Source organism: Nyctibius grandis, chromosome 2 (assembly GCF_013368605.1).
Source record: "Nyctibius grandis isolate bNycGra1 chromosome 2, bNycGra1.pri, whole genome shotgun sequence".
NCBI classification, from domain to species: Eukaryota; Metazoa; Chordata; class Aves; order Nyctibiiformes; family Nyctibiidae; genus Nyctibius; species Nyctibius grandis.
Genome location: NC_090659.1, coordinates 4,499,555 through 4,516,485, shown reverse-complemented (window position 1 = coordinate 4,516,485; position 16,931 = coordinate 4,499,555). Strand labels below are relative to the sequence as shown.

The following is a 16,931-nucleotide window of genomic DNA, read 5'->3' as shown; positions in this document are numbered from 1 at the left end:
CCTGTGGTGGGAGAGGAGGCTCCGTACGGAAGGCCCCCGCCCTAACCCTGTCCTGGGTGCTCCCCCAGGGGGTCCGTCCTGGCGCGCCGGTTCTCCTGGGCCTCTCTCGGTAGAGCTGAACGGCTTCAGCGCCTGCGTAACCGCAGCCTCTTGCTCCTCAGGTTCATGGGTTCATGGAAGGGTTTGGGTTGGAAGGGACCTTAGAGACCGGCTAGTTCCAACCCCCTGCCACAGGCAGGGACATCTTCCACTAGACCAGGCTGCTCAAAGCCCCATCCAGCCCGGCCTTAAACACTGCCAGGGAGGGGATGCGGGGAAAGGCAGGTGAAGTTGGTGGCTGGACCCAGAAAAATATTGATTTTGATGGACTTGACCCCTGGTGCGTTGGCCATACCAGTGCAGCCAGGAGAATGAGCTGAAAGCTTCAGCCAGCACTGGGAGCATCTTTCTCGTTGCAAGATAAAATTATCTTCCAGGTTATACCTGTCTATGGGTAATGAGCTTTATTCTTCCCACCTGGGTCAGATTTTGCCCTGCTAAGTCTTAAAGATATCTTATACAAGATTAGAAGTCGAGATACCTCTTCCAGATTTTTTTCACTCCTTGAAAAGGCAAATTTATCATGCAGTTTTCTGAAAGAACTGTAAACACAAGCTATTTGGGTTCAGTGTTCATAGGAAACTTCTGTTTAGAATAGTTAATGCAGCTAACAGTCTCTCTCTGTTGAAAATTCGTTTCCAGCCTGAAGAATCCCTTGACTCTCAAACTTCAGCTGAGTCACTATTTAGTCTTTGTGAATGTGGACATCTGGTCTTTAGAACTTGCTACATATGGCATTTGTCCGAGTTACTAACATCATTGTTGTGACTTTCCTAGACTAGTGACAAGACTTGTACAATACATTTAACTCCCTTCACATTCTGAAGTGAAGAAGGTATTTGGGCTGTCTTAAGTCAGATAAACACTTGATTATTTTTTTTTTGTCTCATTAAAACCAGTGTAAAAGCTGTGCGAAGACTCGTTTATAGGATTTCCTTCAGTCAGGTACATTGCCTATGTTTGAAATGGAATAATGAAGGTAGGTTTTCCTACTGTCAATGGGTGTCGTTGTGCATTCACAGGGCATCTAAACTTTGATCTTGGTAAATGTCTCCAGAAGGATATATATTGTATGTCATAAATACATTTATATTTATTCTCAAACTGTTTCAGTGGTTTCCTTTTTATTTTTTAAGACTGTTCACTGCAGAAGATAATTATTTGACATTAAAGCTTGTAGTTACTTATATTTTTCTCCTGCTTCTGCCTCAAAGAATTTTTTTTCTTCTTCTTACAGCAATCGGAAGACTTTGTGAAAAATGTAAGTATGGCTTCTACATATAGTTTCTTGAGAAGGTGGTGTTGTGGTGAGAGCATACAGTTTGGTTTGGGGATTGGATTTTATTTTTGCTTTAACCACAAACTTGATGTCACTCTCTGAGATGGGAACAGTTACTTAGGTATTGCAAGTGTAAATCAATGAATACTTACAAAGTTATGTGCTCAAAGAGAGAGTCACACCAATGCTGCTTTTCTAGAGTATGTGCTGCCAGCATCTGCAGTAGCTGAGGCTGCAGCGACTTCTTGATTGGTTTCTTGTAGTCTGTTATACAAAGTGATCAGCCTGATCATTTCAAACCAGGGAAAAAATAATGCGTTTTTGGAATCTTATCTTCTTCTCACCTAGAGAAAGATTCCCTTCAGCGTCCAGGAGAATAACAAGTGGAGGCAGGGGGGAACATCTAGAGTTAGGGCAGAAAAAACCCCACAGAACCAAATGCTAGTGCTCAACTGTAGAAGAGAAGAAAGCATGATGTCATTAGATCCTTGTAGGCGAGCAGAACAAATAAGATGACTAGTTTGTGACTCAAAAATAGTATAAAAATAAGCAAAGGGGGGAGAAGCAGAGCCTAAAGCAAGAGGATTGTTTTCAAGAGCACTCAGCAGTGAAACAGATTCCCATTGGTACTAGTTGAGGGCTGTTGCGCTGGAGATTTATAGAGCAGGTTAGATGAGCTGTTTGGGGGAGTTGGGACATGCCCGATGGGGCATGGCTGTGGGAGGCGTGAAAAATGCTAGCTCAAGGATGGGCTAGGAATGGAAGTGTGATATGGCTCTGTCCACATCCACTTCTCCCCAGGTGTTCAGCCTACTGTTCCCCTGAGCCCCTGCCCCTATTTAGCCTTACCGTCCTTATATAAAAAAGCATCCCGAGCGATCACCTTGCCAAGATCAACAGGGTCTAACTTCTACCTCCTCCTGTGATACCAAGGCTGCTTCTTCCCCTGCCGTCAGAAGAGGGACAGGGTCAGGAACTATTCTCTGTTCTGAAAAAGTAGCTACAGATACCTGCAAAACCTGCACTTCAGCTAAAGGTCAAACCTCATGCTGCCAGACCTGCGTGAGGCCAGGACAGAACAGCAAGGGATGCGGCATGTGTGCCAGTAAAACTGTGCCGTGCTGAGATTAGCATAGCCACGACTGTAGCGCAGGAGAAAGGAGCCTTTGTAATGCTCCCTGAAGGAGGACGAGAAGAGCAAGAAACGCTGGGGATTTGGGTTGAGGGGTTCTGATAGAGCAGTGTCTGCTGTGTTGGCAGCAGAGCTCCTTGCTGAGGCGATTGATGCTGCTCCAAGAAAAATAATGTTTTTCTCAGGTGATGGGGAAAACTTGTTCCTGGGCCCCCGCATTTAATACAAACACACCAAACGTGCAGACCAGCCATGTTTATTAAAAAAAACCAACCAAACCACACAACCAAACAGATCCTGGTGAAAGAGGAGTAATTGCAAAAAGATCAGAAACTCCTCGGCCAAGACAGGTATCTCGTTAATGAGGCCTTGCCACGGTATTTGCAACCTCATTTTCTCTTTCCCGCTTCTAGACAGCTCAATGTTTAATGATTTCTTATCTAAAACACTCATTATGTGCTGCTGGGAGGTGTGGGGGATGACATACTCAGTATTTGCATCAGAGCTCTTATGCTGACAGTGCCGTTTTGACTGTCAGCTGGAGATATTTGGTTTTCCTGGAGAATCTTTTTTTAAACACACTTCAAATAACCTCCTTCCATTTTTCCCAACAAATTTCAGACATTAGCACACCCCGCTGTTTTCCACTGTCCCTCATGCTGCTTATCTCTCTGCACAATGCACCAAGGCCTGCAAAATCATACCATAGGCATTTTTTGTTTGTAATTAACACTCAGAATAAATTATTCTAGCCCTACGTGATGCCAATTTGTACCTGGTAATAACCTTGACCTAAGTATTCAGCAGTCACCGTCTCCCCCGCGCCCCCCCGCTCCCGTCTCCCCCGGGCCCCGGCTCTCGGCCCCCCCAACCCCCCCGCTCCCGGCCTGCCCCCCCCCCAGCTCCTGGCCTGCCCCCGGCTGCCGGGCAGTGTGGCTGTTGGTGCGCTCCCTCCCAGCTGCCTGGCCGCCCACCCCCAGCAGCGGTTGCGTGGCCGCCTTCAGGCCCCTCTCCTTGCCCCCCCCCAGCAGCCGTTGCGCAGCCGCCTTCAAACCCTCCCCCCCCGTCCCCGGCCTTTTGGGGTGGCCACGGTGCTGCCCCACTAAGCTCAGCGCGAGACCTTGGGGTGGTTTCCCAGGCCCACCCCGCATCAGGCGTTGGGGATCTTAGTTGCCCCTGCAGTGCTCGAGTTCCTGAGGCTGTTGGTGTCTTCTCTCCTCAGAGGTGCTCTCCGCCACCATGTTTGTCCTGGCAGAGATGACTGACACAGTAAGAATTCCTCCCTGGCAGTTTGAGAGGAAACTGACTGAATCCATTGCTGAAGAGCTAAACAAGAAATTGGCCAATAAGGTAAAGTGTGGGTCATGTATAGGTTGATGCAGGCATCATAACATCCCTCAGCGTTTCTTCTTTTTGTTTGTTCCTAATGAGATATGTGGGGTGAGGCATCAGAATAGTTTAGATGTGAAGGCCATCCCCAGAGACTGAAATATCAGAGACTTTAAACAAAGAGACAGCCATGTATCATCTCAAAGGAGGCTTTTTTCCTAATGGCTAATGCTGTAATGGGAAGATACCGAGACACCAAACGGGGCAGAGAAGCGAGAGTAACTGCTGGTTTATGTGCATAGCAGTCCCAAACAGTCTGAAAACCAGATGCAAGCTACTGCATCCAGTGGGGGAATTTTAAAAAAGACCATGTAAACAAATGTAGAACAGTAATACTGGATGAGAAATGAAGGTGTTAATAGCTGACTTGGTCTGTGCTTAGTACTTGAAATACAGCGTGGCAGTAAGAAGCTGATCTTTGATGCAGGGAATAAAAAAGTGTTATGGCATAAGCCAGGCAGTCACAGCGTCCCTGTGCAGCCCCTGGGACTGTGATTAGCACACGGCTTTCAGCCGTGAGGCAGATGCAAAATTCAAAAGCTTGTGAACAGAGCTCAAAAGAGCAACCTGAAGTGATCGAGGGTTGTGAGCAGCAGTTTATACAGACAGGCTACGAAAGGCAAAACTCTTCCTTCATCCACTGACGACTAGTAGGTGCCTCAAATTTTGTAGGCTGTGAAGCCATCTCTGAAGTAGCAGAGAAACCAAGAGTTCTCCTCATCTCTCCCCAGAGCTAATATCGTTTAAGACAGAGGTAAGCGTAGAGGCTTCTGAGAGTGTAACTCTAGTGTACGTTTAGCCTTTGGACAGGCAGTGGGGCTGGTGTATGATGTCTGTGGGCAACTGTTTACCATCTTGGCAGGTCAAGTTCTCTCACCACTGACAATTACTCCAAGGGTTTCTGTTTGTAGCAGTGCTCTTTGCAGTGTCTGAAAACACATCCATAACACTTGAATAAGTTCGGGGTTCCCTACAATGCAGTGTGGTTAGGGCTGGGGCTGTTGAAGGAGGGTAGCAAACCAGCCTCCCTCCCATCTTGCCACCCTTCTGTTGCCTTCTTTTGAAAAGGTGCGCGCAGTGTATAAATGTGATGGTTTGCTTGATTTAACCCGGTGGGTTGCTTAATTTAGTGCTTTTTAATTATTTTGTTTGTTGTTTGTTTGAGCAGGTTGTGTACAATGTCGGCCTCTGCATCTGTCTGTACGATATCACGAAGCTGGAAGATTCATACATATTCCCTGGAGATGGTGCATCACATACCAAAGGTACGTTCTTGTCCTCGGGTGTATCGTTTTGCTGAACATTCGTGATCTGGAAATGTAAACTGAGTTCAGTTTTCAGGGAGAATAAGTTTAAAGGAACGTATTGAAGTTTGTAGGCTTAACTGTGTTCCTGTTAAGAGGGCAAGAGGAACGTGGCAAAAATCTTTTCCTCTGCGTTTTTTGAGTACAAATACCACTGTAAATAGCCAGTCCTGTTTGCCTTCTCCAGCAGTCCTTCTCTGTTGTACAATGAGAGCCACAAGTGTGGCATGAGGAAGGGGTTAATTTAATTTAAAATGATTGGAAATATGCACATAGAAAATAAGTTGTATTAATTGTTCTGCATTTGTCTAGTATTTCTTCTTCTTGAAGCGTATTTTCCCTAGCTAGAATGTTGAAACATGTTTCTAAATATAACATTCACACAGCATTTGATGCTGTTTTGCTAGCTGGAAGTTTTGCTACATTTTTGTTTGAGACTTAGACAGATCTGGTTCAGCATACATTTCTAGTGACTTTTTTTTTTTTTTACTAAGAAATGACTCATTTCTTTAACTTCTGTCAAATCTGTCTGAGTAAAAACTGGAAGTAAACGCCTAAAAGCAAATATCTCATTTTTTTTAAGGTAAAATGAGTTTCTTTAAATAAGCTGGAAAGAGGCGCATTTTTCTAGCTTGAGTTTTCACTGTGGAAGTGTAGCTTGAGCATGTGAAACATTTCCTGTTAGAAGGGAGCTGCACTGACTGTATGTGACTCCCCTTGTCTAAATTTTAACTCCAATAGATCTCGCTCCCTGCAAATAAAAGCTTCTTTAATACTGAAGGAGGATGGCAGGCTTTCCTGCTTGCTTTAATCTCCACTCAGCCTCTTAACTTTGAATTACTCTTTGAACTGAAACGAGAATATATTCTCTCTGAGCTGGGAAAAAAGTCTTCTGCCTTCAGAATCTGGGGTAGCACTTTAATAAATCCTGCTGTGTCTGGTAATAACTTTCTCTAATGAACTGCCTGATCTTATGTAAAAGAGGAGCACGGAGTATGGACACCTGAAATGACGTTAAATTGCTCATAAGCGTTGTTTGGCTAAGATTGTCTTAGTATAACATTCATATAATTATAAATGCAAAATGCTTAGTTTGAAACATCATTTTGTTTAACCTGGATGAAAAAAGCAGTTATGTTAGAGAATCTTATTTACTCTGATAATATTTTATATCAAATATTTCATTTAAAGAAAATACAGCATTGCTCACAAAGATAGAAGGGGCAGAAATATTACGAGAAAGTATAATTTCAACTGATATTCTTGGCCTTGAAGCATTATGCAGGAATGCTCACGTCATAACTAAAGCAGAGGCTCTGCTCCATGTTCTTCATTTATAGCTTTATTCTGTGAATTTAAACTCTTGCGAGCTGGAAGAGCAGAGAACAGGAGGCTGCTGATCAACTGCTGTCATAGTTCATACAAAACAGTTAGGAATCAGAACTCTTATTCCCATTTTTCTGTCTAATCAATGCCTGTAAGGAAATTGTAAAAGAAACTGGGTAAGCGTTTTAGAGGGCATATAGGAGGTGGGATTTTGTTTTAATGGCTGCCACCCTGTGGAAGGAGTATCATTCACTAACATGGACATAACATTAACGATCTGTTTTCTTTTAAGTGCATTTCCGCTACGTGGTCTTCCATCCCTTCCTGGATGAGATTCTGATCGGACAGATTAAAAGCTGCAGTCAGGATGGCGTTCACGGTAAACCACAGCTTCTAACAGTAGGGACAGGTGAGCTGATGAGCTCTTGGGTCTGTTGGGATACTGGGATTTCAGGCTGTATGGTGCAGTCCGTAGGCTGGGTACAGACTGTCGCTGGCCTCTAGCGCTGCTCTGCTCTGAGGGTGATTGGTAGTTGGAGGCTGGCAGCTTCCCCTGCCCTTGATGGTTTTGTCTGCACTCCCCTTTCCTTTTGTCATTCATGTGCGTGCCCGAGAAGAACAGGCAAGCCCATCTGGAGCAGAGACTGGATTAATTTTCTTGCTTTAGTTAACAGAACTTGTTTCTTTTAAAGTGGTAGTGTCAGCTTGTGTTGGTCTGATATATCTTCCCTATAGTTCTGTGCAAATTCATGATTGCTTCTTGTACCTGAAAAAGTGGCAGGGAAACGTCTTTGTGAGCACAAAGTGCTGTCAGATTCATGGAATACAAAATCAATGAGTTGCTTTCCTTTCTTGTAGGAGTCTTCCACGCAAGCGAGCTGCTCAGTTGTTAGGCTGGGACAAGAAGATTGTCGTGGCTGCATTTGTTGCTGAATTTGGGCGTGTCCACTCTCTGATAAAATTCCACATCATGAAATCTCAAGGGGGAGGTGGGGATTGTTCTAACTTTGTATTGGTCTTTATTTAACACGTTACATCTGTGATTTCTAAGCTCTTTTCTGTCACAGACCTCTACAGCATCTGAGTCATTTCTTGCAACGCTTTCATTTCCAATCCTGCTCCAAACAGCCCTTTCCTTTCCCAGCGGGCATGAAGACTGTGCCCTCTGTTGCTCTGTGTACTTTCAGTTGGGTGGTTGCTTTGCTGCCAACTGAAATTGAGCGTTGTGGCTCAAAGAATAACTCCTGCATGATCTCAAATGTCCTTCCTGACAGAGGAAGGAGAATGAGTCTAGAAATGCATTTTAGGTACATCATTTGCAAAGAAGCTTTTCAGTCTTAATCAAATTCTTTTCTCCACAGTTTCTATTGGATTCTTTGATGATATTGTCATCCCACCAGAATCCCTGCAGCAGCCAGCTAAGTTCTATCCTTTGGTCACCTTTGATAACTTTACTACTTCATTTCAAAAGATTGTGCAGTGCTGGCCCAACAGGCATTCACTACTGCAACAAGGAAGGTGCTCAGTGGCAGAAGCTAAGCCGTTGTGTCAGGGAAGTCCCGCAGACTGTTATCACAGCTGGACAGGCCTCACGCTTCTTAGGTTTTGCAGGATCAGTGTGCCTGCTGATAGAAATGACTGGCAGTGTCCCCCGAACGACCGCGTTGTAATCCCTGCCTCTAGTCTTGGCTGCTGCTGCTGAAGACAGAATGCCGGTTTTACCACATCATGTCATGTCTAGATATGTGGTGTGTCTAACGTTCTTATTTGTGGTAGGTGAGGTCTTCTTGGGTTTGAGGGGTTTTGTTTGGTTCAGGGTTTTTTGGTGGGTTTTTTGGGATGAAGGTAACCCCAACTCTGCCCAGCAGCATGCACCTTGAAGCAAGAAAATCGGAAACAAGACGGGGCCCTGGGCTGTGCAGATGATGACCTGGGACAGTCCATTGTGGTTTGAGAAATAATTGTGAAAAGGCTTTGAATTGAGCCTGTTCCCAGAACTGTCCGAAAGTGATCTGTCAGGCAGAGTACGGGTTGTTTCCATCCTTAACCCTTGGCGTGGCCAGCGATGAAGCAGAGCAGGTGTGGGTGTGGGAATATGAGACAGAAGAAGGGGCCCACGATCTTTACATGGACATTGGGGAGGAGATCCGCTTCCGAGTCGTGGATGAAACATTTGTCGATACATCACCGACAGGTCCGAGCTCTGCAGAGGCTTCCACTTCAAATGCCACAGAAGAAGTTCAGAAGAAAGAGGCACCCTACACTCTTGTGGTAACTCCATGCACAATTCATAGAGCCTTGTGAACGTTGTGGTTTATTCTATGTCTAAAATAGCATCCTTTTCCCAAGGAACTGATTGCTTTAAGCTGACCGTGAAGCAAAGAGAGTCACAAAATGAAAGCAGTGGAAAAGGGGAGAAACGAGATTGTTCTTGTGGTTGCACTGTGTTTGCTGTGTGTTTTCCTTGGAACACTTTGTGGTGGTTGGTGGAGCTGCCCCTGTGAGGCTGATTTAAAACAGACTGTGCATGCAGGATCTGCAGGTAGGAGTGAGCATACAGGGAGCAGAGAGCTGGGAGAACCACGTCAAGGTTTACACAGCAGCTGAACGGTCCTTCCTGTGCCGTGTGTTGGCATAAGACCCACCTGAGTACAGTGCAAGAGACAGATGGATGTAACCCAGTGAAAGCTGTCTTTCCTCACAGCTGGAGGATGTTGGGACAGTCAGGAAGGGGAAAGGGCAAGTGCTTGATTTTCAAGTGTTAAACATTTGGTGTAGCGTTGGCAAGGTTTAGAGGAGTCTGGGCAAGTGCTGGACACGCTCTGATAGGAACAGAGGTGAATACCTCATCCATAACTCAGGGGGGGAGATAGTTTATATTTTTATGCATTTACTCCTGTGTTCTCTATGCAATTTACAATTGCGCGCTCTCCTCTTCTCTCTGCGAACAGGGATCGGTCAGTGAGCCAGGCCTGGGCCTCCTGTCATGGTGGACAAACAGTTAGCTGCCATCAGAGCCTGCTCCGCAGAAAGTCTTTCTGGTGGATGTTTGAGGGATTACAGGATCCTGCTGGTGCTCATTGCTCCTCTGAAGCTGAATGAGAAATCAGAGCTGCCATTCTCTGCTTCCCCTTCAGCTCCCAGCCTGCCAGACTGAGACAGTTGCTTTCAAGAAATGTCTTTGCTGATGTGGAGAAGTGAATTTACAGGCACAAAAAGCCTTGAGCGCAGCAGCAACAACTCAGCTGGAGCTTTGGTCTCCTGCCCTGGAGGGAAAACCAGGGAGGTCTTTACTTGCCTGAAGTAAGAAGGGAGCTAACTTCAGTGAGTGAAAGCAGGAGAGAATGCCTGTCAAGACGGATCACTCCCTTGGGCTGAGCACTTGATCTCAGAGGGGTAGAAAACTGCCGTTCTTTTGACAGGAAACAGAAGAAACAGCAAAAGACTGGAGTTAATAGAGGTGCAGTGCTCTAGAGACCTGGAAAATGCTGCTGCTGGGAGGGCACGGGAGGTGGTGGTAACATTCTGCTAAGAATGGGAACTTAACCCATGGAGGAAATCAGCCAAAGAGAACTGGATTGACAGTGGTTTACCCAAAAGTAGGTTAGGCTCTGTGAAGATGACCACTGTGGAAGGCTCCAGGCTGCTTATTGTGCTGAATGGAAATACTTGATTGGGTGGGCTGTATGTGTGTAGAATGAGCTCGTTTGCAGGAGTTTGAAAATACATAATTCTGAACTGAAGCGGAGGGGGCAGGTGCGCAGGTTATATTCTCTTCAATTCCTTTGGTGTTTGGTGAAAATAGGGAAAAGACTATGAAAGTACAACAGATTAATATGTGGCTGAGAGACTGGTGCCGTAGGTGGGACTTTGGGTTTGTTGACCACGGGGCGGCTTTCATGGCACCGGGCCTGCTTGTGCCGGATGGGGAACAGCTGAATCAGAAGGGGAAAAGGGTTATGGCCCAGAAGGTGGCAGGGCTGGTCAAGAGGTCTTTAAACTAGGTTCGATGGGGGAGGGGGATAAGACCAGGGCAGCCACAAATGAACCTAGGGGTGACAGGCCTGCATCGGGGGCAAGGCCACTAGCCCAGCTGAAGTGCGTTTACACCAATGCACGCAGTATGGGCAACAAACAGGAAGAGCTAGAGGCCACTGTACAGCAGGAAGGTTATGATGTGGTTGCCATCACAGAAACGTGGTGGGACGACTCTCATGACTGGAGTGCAGCTATGGATGGCTATAAGCTCTTTAAGAGGGACAGGCAAAGCAGGAGAGGCGGTGGGGTAGCGCTGTATGTTAGGGAGTGCTTGGACTGTGTTGAAATTGAGGAAGATGGTGAGGATGACAAGGTTGAATGTTTATGGGTGAAGATCAGGGGGAAGGTCGGCAGGGCGGACATTACGGTGGGAGTCTGTTATAGACCACCCAACCAGGAGGAGCAGGCGGACGAGGCGTTTTACAAGCGGCTGTCAGAAGCCACCCGGTCGCCGGCCCTTGTACTCGTGGGCGACTTCAACTTGCCGGATGTCTGCTGGAAATACAACATGGCAGAGAGGAAGCAATCTAGGAGATTCCTCGAATGTGTGGAGGACAACTTCCTCATGCAAGTGGTAAATGAGCCCACTAGAGGAGGGGCCCTGCTTGACCTGTTGTTTGTGAACAGAGAAGGACTAGTGGAGATGTGAGGGTCGGTGGCCGTCTTGGGAGTAGCGACCACGAAATGTTAGAGTTTTCGATAGTGGGGGAAGTAAGGAGGGGCAAGAGCAGAACTTCTGCCTTAGATTTCCAGCGGGCTGACTTTAGCCTGTTTAAGAGGCTGGTGGACAGAGTCCCTTGGGAATCGGTCCTGAAGGGCAAAGGAGTCCAGGAAGGCTGGACATGCTTCAAAAGGGAATTGCTAAATATCCAGACGCAGGCTGTCCCGGTGTGTAGGAAGGCAAGCCGTCGGGGAAAAAGACCGGCCTGGTTAAACAGAGAACTTAGGCTAGAACTTAAGGAAAAAAAGAGAGCCTACTTGCTCTGGAAGAAGGGTCGGGTAACTTGGGAGGTCTATAGGGACGTGGCCAGGTCGTGTAGGGAGAAGATTAGAAGGGCCAAAGCTCAATTAGAGCTTGATTTGGCTGCTACAGTCAAAGACAACAAAAAAAGCTTTTACAAATACATCAACAGCAAAAGGAGGGTCAAGGAGAGCCTCCACCACTTGCTGAATGAGGAGGGTAGTGTAGTGTCAGGGGATGAGGAAAAGGCAGAGGTGCTCAATGCCTTCTTTGCCTCGGTCTTTAATGTCAAGACTGGTTGTCCTCCGGAGACTCAGCCCCCAGAGCCTGAAGTTAGGGACAGGGGGCTGTGTGAACCTCCCGTAATCCAGGAGGAGACGGTTAGTGACCTGCTGTGCCAGTTGGACACCCACAAGGCTATGGGCCCGGATGGGATTCACCCCAGAGTAATGAAGGAACTGGAAAATGAACTTGCCAAACCACTCTCTATTATCTACCGGCAGTCCTGGTTAACTGGAGATGTTCCAGCTGACTGGAAATTAGCAAATGTAACACCCATCTACAAGAAGGGTCGGAAGGATGATCCAGGGAACTAGAGGCCTGTCAGCCTGACCTCGGTGCCAGGCAAGGTGATGGAACAGATCATCCTGAGTGCCATTACACAGCACATGCAGGACAATCGGGGCATCGGGGCCAGCCAACATGGATTCATGAAAGGCAGGTCCTGCTCGACCAACCTGGTCTCCTTCTATGACCAAGTGACCCGCTTAGTAGATGAGGGCAGGGCTGTGGCTGTAGTCTATCTAGACTGCAGTAAGGCATTCGACACTGTCTCCCACAGCATCCTCCTAGACAAACTGGCTGCCAGGGGCTTGGATGGGTGGACTCTTCGATAGGTTAAAAACTGGCTGGATGGCCGAGCCCAGAGAGTGGTGGTGAATGGGGCAAAGTCCAACTGGCGGCCGGTCACTAGCGGTGTTCCCCAGGGCTCAGTTCTGGGGCCGGTGCTCTTCAATATCTTTATAGATGATCTAGACGTAGGGATTGAGTGCACCCTCAGCAAATTTGCAGATGACACCAAGCTGGGTGGGAGTGTCGATCTCCAACACAGCAGACACTGCTCTATCAGAACCCCTCAACCCAAATCCCCAGCGTTTCTTGCTCTTCTCGTCCTCCTTCAGGGAGCATTACAAAGGCTCCTTTCTCCTGCGCTACAATCGTGGCTATGCTAATCTCAGCACGGCACAGTTTTACTGGCACACATGCTGCATCCCTTGCTGTTCTGTCCTGGCCTCACGCAGGTCTGGCAGCACGAGGTTTGACCTTTAGCTGAAGTGCAGGTTTTGCAGGTATCTGTAGCTACTTTTTCAGAACAGAGAATAGTTCCTGACCCTGTCCCTCTTCTGACGGCAGGGGAAGAAGTAGCCTTGGTATCACACGAGGAGGTAGAAGTTAGACCCTGTTGATCTTGGCAAGGTGATCGCTCTGGATGCTTTTTTATATAAGGACGGTAAGGTTAGATAGGGGCAGGGGCTCAGGGGAACAGTAGGCTGAACACCTGGGGAGAAGTGGATGTGGACAGAGCCATATCACACTTCCATTCCTAGCCCATCCTTGAGCTAGCATTTTTCACGCTTCCCATAGCCATGCCCCATCGGGCATGTCCCAACTCCCCCAAACAGCTCATCTAACCTGCTCTTAAATCTCCAGCGCAACAGCCCTCAACTAGTACCAATGGGAATCTGTTTCACTGCTGAGTGCTCTTGAAAACAATCCTCTTGCTTTAGGCTCTGCTTCTCCCCCCTTTGCTTATTTTTATACTATTTTTGAGTCACAAACTAGTCATCTTATTTGTTCTGCTCGCCTACAAGGATCTAATGACATCATGCTTTCTTCTCTTCTACAGTTGAGCACTAGCATTTGGTTCTGTGGGGTTTTTTCTGCCCTAACTCTAGATGTTCCCCCCTGCCTCCATTTGTTATTCTCCTGGATGCTGAAGGGAATCTTTCTCTAGGTGAGAAGAAGATAAGATTCCAAAAACGCATTATTTTTTCCCTGGTTTGAAATGATCAGGCTGATCACTTTGTATAACAGACTACAAGAAACCAATCAAGAAGTCGCTGCAGCCTCAGCTACTGAAGATGCTGGCAGCACATACTCTAGAAAAGCAGCATTGGTGTGACTCTCTATTTGAGCACATAACTTTGTAAGTATTCATTGATTTACACTTGCGATACCTAAGTAACTGTTCCCATCTCAGAGAGTGACATCAAGTTTGTGGTTAAAGCAAAAATAAAATCCAATCCCCAAACCAAACTGTATGCTCTCACCACAACACCACCTTCTCAAGAAACTACATGTAGAAGCCATACTTACATTTTTCACAAAGTCTTCCGATTGCTGTAAGAAGAAGAAAAAAAATTATTTGAGGCAGAAGCCGGAGAAAAATATAAGTAACTACAAGCTTTAATGTCAAATAATTATCTTCTGCAGTGAGCAGTCTTAAAAAATAAAAAGGAAACCACTGAAACAGTTTGAGAATAAATATAAACGTATTTATGACATACAATATATATCCTTCTGGAGAGATTTACCAAGATCAAAGTTTAGATGCCCTGTGAATGCACAACGACACCCATTGACAGTAAGAAAACCTACCTTCATTATTCCATTTCAAACATAGGCAATGTACCTGACTGAAGGAAATCCTAGAAACGAGTCTTCGCACAGCTTTTACACTGGTTTTAATGAGACCAAAAAAAATAATCAAGTGTTTATCTGACTTAAGACAGCCCAAATACCTTCTTCACTTCAGAATGTGAAGGGAGTTAAATGTATTGTAGAAGTCTTGTCACTAGTCTAGGAAAGTCACAACAATGATGTTAGTAACTCGGACAAATGCCATAAGTAGCAAGTTCTAAAGACCAGATGTCCACATTCACAAAGACTAAATAGTGACTCAGCTGAAGTTTGAGAGTCAAGGGATTCTTCAGGCTGGAAACAAATTTTCAACATAGAGAGACTGTTAGCTGCATTAACTATTCTAAAAAGAAGTTTCCTATGAACACTGAACCCGAATAGCTTGTGTTTACAGTTCTTTCAGAAAACTTTAAGACTTAGCAGGGCAAAGTCTGACCCAAGTGGGAAGAATAAAGCTCATTACCCATAGACAGGTATAACCTGGAAGATAATTTTATCTTGCAACGAGAAAGATGCTCCCAGTGCTGGCTGAAGCTTTCAGCTCATTCTCCTGGCTGCACTGGTATGGCCAACGCACCAGGGGTCAAGTCCATCAAAATCAATATTTTTCTGGGTCCAGCCACCAACTTCACCTGCCTTTCCCCGCATCCCCTCCCTGGCAGTGTTTAAGGCCGGGCTGGATGGGGCTTTGAGCAGCCTGGTCTAGTGGAAGGTGTCCCTGCCTGTGGCAGGGGGTTGGAACTAGCCGGTCTCTAAGGTCCCTTCCAACCCAAACCCTTCTATGAACCCATGACCCTGAGGAACAAGAGGCTGCGGTTACGCAGGCGCTGAAGCCGTTCAGCTCTACCGAGAGAGGCCCAGGAGCACCGGCGCGCCAGGACGGACCCTCGGGGGGAGCACCCAGGACACGGTTAGGGCGGGGGCCTTCCGTACGGAGCCTCCTCTCCCACCACAGGGGAAGAGCCCACAAAACACGGCACAACATCCAAATAAACGGGAAATAAAACAGGGCGGGAGGAGCGAGGCGGGCGCCCCTCCCCCCCAGCCAGGCCTAACGGCCGCTAACTGCCCACGCGCGCTCAGCCCCGCTGCGGAGAGAGGGAGAGGGTGAGCGGAGACCGCCCCCCGCCCCCCGCACTCACCGGCGCCCGCCCGCTCGCGGCAGCAGATGAGCTCCGGGCGGTGCTCGGCCATGGCGGCGCGACACCCGCCCGCCGCTGCCCCGCGCGCTCCCCGCCGGCCCGCGCTCCCCGCCTCTCCCGGTCCTGGCTGCGGGGAGGACAGCGCCTGCCAAAGCCCCGCCCCGAACGGGAACGCCGGAGCGCGATCGCGCGGAGGGATTGACGGTAAAAGCATCTCCGCGGAACCGCTCCGCTGTGACCTTCTCCCGCCCGGGACAAGCCCTGCGCCTCGGCCGGTGGCCACCTTCTTGGCGCGGATCTCTCCCTGCCAGGACCTGTGCGTCCCCGCCCCGCGGTGCCCCGCCCACGCGCCGGAGCTGTGACGGGGCCGCGGGACGCCCCCGGGGCGCCACTTGGTCTGGGTGAGTGACCGCGATGGCGGCGCGCTGTGTGCTGGCGGCTCGGCTGCGGGTGAGTGACCTCTGAACAGCACATCTGCCTGTAGTAGGAGCTCGCCACAGAGCTTCTCTTCCTCGAGACATTGTGTTTAATGTCCACTCAATAATCAAGATTTCACAGAATCACAGAATGTCAGGGATTGGGAGGGACCTCGAAAGATCACCCAGTCCAGTCCCCTGCCGGAGCAGGATTACCTGGATCATGTCACACAGGAACGCGTCCAGGCGGGTTTTGAATGTCTCCAGAGAAGGAGACTCCACAACCTCTCTGGGCAGCCTGTGCCAGTGTTCGGTCACCCTCACCGTAAAGAAGTTTTTCCTCATATTTATGTGGAACCTCCTGTGTTCCAGCTTGCACCCATTGCCCCTTGTCCTGTCAAGGGATGTCACTGAGAAGAGCCTGGCTCCATCCTCATGACACTTGCCCTTTACATATTTATAAACATTAATGAGGTCCCCCCTCAGTCTCCTCTAAGCTAAAGAGACCCAGCTCCCTCAGCCTCTCCTCATAAGGGAGATGTTCCACCCCCTTAATTAATTTCATGATCTTTTAAAGCCTGGAAGGCAACTATTAGGATGGAATTTTTTTTGTAGGGCTGCTCACGGGGATAAGGCAGCCAGTGCTCCCCTTAGTAAAGCATGTGATGAAGTCACACAATTTAAGGTCTCAGTTTGCCATTTGTGACCTTGGCCAACGTGTTCCCTTTTCTTGGGGAGCCAAAGTAAGAACTTGGCTCATAGTATTCTGAAAGTACTTTGTGAAGCTTCATTAATGTTTTATATTACTTCCTTACTTTAGAGGTAGGTGTTTTAGTAAAGTTTAGCTTTTTTAATTTAAGCAAAAGTTGCAGAATAGCACCACTTCAGTTAACTTGGTATATTCATTCTCAATTGTTAAATAGTTTTTAATTTGTACTTTGAATAGAAATGACTACTCATAAAATGAAGGCAAATCCTTTATTACAATAATGAGTTGGTTCTCGTTTTATGGTGTGTCATCACATGAGAACAAGCAGTTATTTGCTAAAATGAATATTGTATAATGTAAAACAAAGGCTGTGCTAGCACAGTGAATATGGGGAGTTTAGTATTGTAGGAGGCTGTCTTCTGTTATCAGGCGCAGG

General features: G+C 47.3%; 3 protein-coding genes and 1 long non-coding RNA gene across 7 annotated transcripts in view; 2 read left to right on the top strand and 2 right to left on the bottom strand.

The window, feature by feature from the left end:
• Nucleotides 1-16,931, bottom strand: part of LOC137674718 (aconitate hydratase, mitochondrial-like) — a 58,799-nt gene that overhangs the window by 9,734 nt on the left and 32,134 nt on the right. The gene's annotated exons all lie outside the window — the stretch shown is intronic.
• Nucleotides 1,333-10,277, top strand: LOC137676047 (DNA-directed RNA polymerase III subunit RPC8-like). 2 transcript variants are annotated; one of them, XM_068422541.1, is made up of 7 exons: nucleotides 1,333-1,360; nucleotides 3,733-3,860; nucleotides 5,068-5,164; nucleotides 6,822-6,908; nucleotides 7,891-7,955; nucleotides 8,594-8,800; nucleotides 9,481-10,277. In XM_068422541.1, exons 2-7 carry the CDS (start codon nucleotides 3,750-3,752, stop codon nucleotides 9,532-9,534), a joined length of 621 nt encoding a protein of 206 aa, XP_068278642.1. In that variant the 5' UTR covers nucleotides 1,333-1,360; nucleotides 3,733-3,749; the 3' UTR covers nucleotides 9,535-10,277. The 2 variants fall into 2 exon arrangements, with proteins under 2 accessions (XP_068278642.1, XP_068278631.1); XM_068422530.1 differs by lacking the exon at nucleotides 9,481-10,277 and having other exon boundaries at nucleotides 7,891-8,685.
• LOC137676055 (uncharacterized) lies at nucleotides 5,003-15,663 on the bottom strand. Its single transcript, XR_011050044.1, has 3 exons — nucleotides 15,371-15,663; nucleotides 13,905-13,928; nucleotides 5,003-5,210 (listed from the first exon to the last, which is right to left on the bottom strand). It is a non-coding gene; the product is annotated as an uncharacterized lncRNA (long non-coding RNA).
• LOC137676039 (aconitate hydratase, mitochondrial) overlaps nucleotides 15,590-16,931 on the top strand; it is a 24,195-nt gene continuing 22,853 nt past the window's right edge. The window contains exon 1 of one of the 2 annotated variants that reach the window (XM_068422508.1): nucleotides 15,590-15,820. In XM_068422508.1, coding sequence (XP_068278609.1) covers nucleotides 15,785-15,820 — 36 coding nt within the window. In that variant the 5' untranslated portion in view covers nucleotides 15,590-15,784. The remainder of the gene's footprint in view (nucleotides 15,821-16,931) is intronic. The other variant, XM_068422517.1, reaches the window with a different exon arrangement.

Excerpts from the sequence above, each read along its gene's own strand:
- LOC137676047 (XM_068422530.1), top strand. The coding sequence starts at position 3,750 with ATGTTTGTCCTGGCAGAGATGACTGACACAGTAAGAATTCCTCCCTGG. Across the intron at positions 3,861-5,067 it reads ACAAGAAATTGGCCAATAAG|GTTGTGTACAATGTCGGCCT; the intron begins GTAAAGTGTGGG and ends TTGTTTGAGCAG. Across the intron at positions 6,909-7,890 it reads CAGTCAGGATGGCGTTCACG|TTTCTATTGGATTCTTTGAT; the intron begins GTAAACCACAGC and ends TTTTCTCCACAG.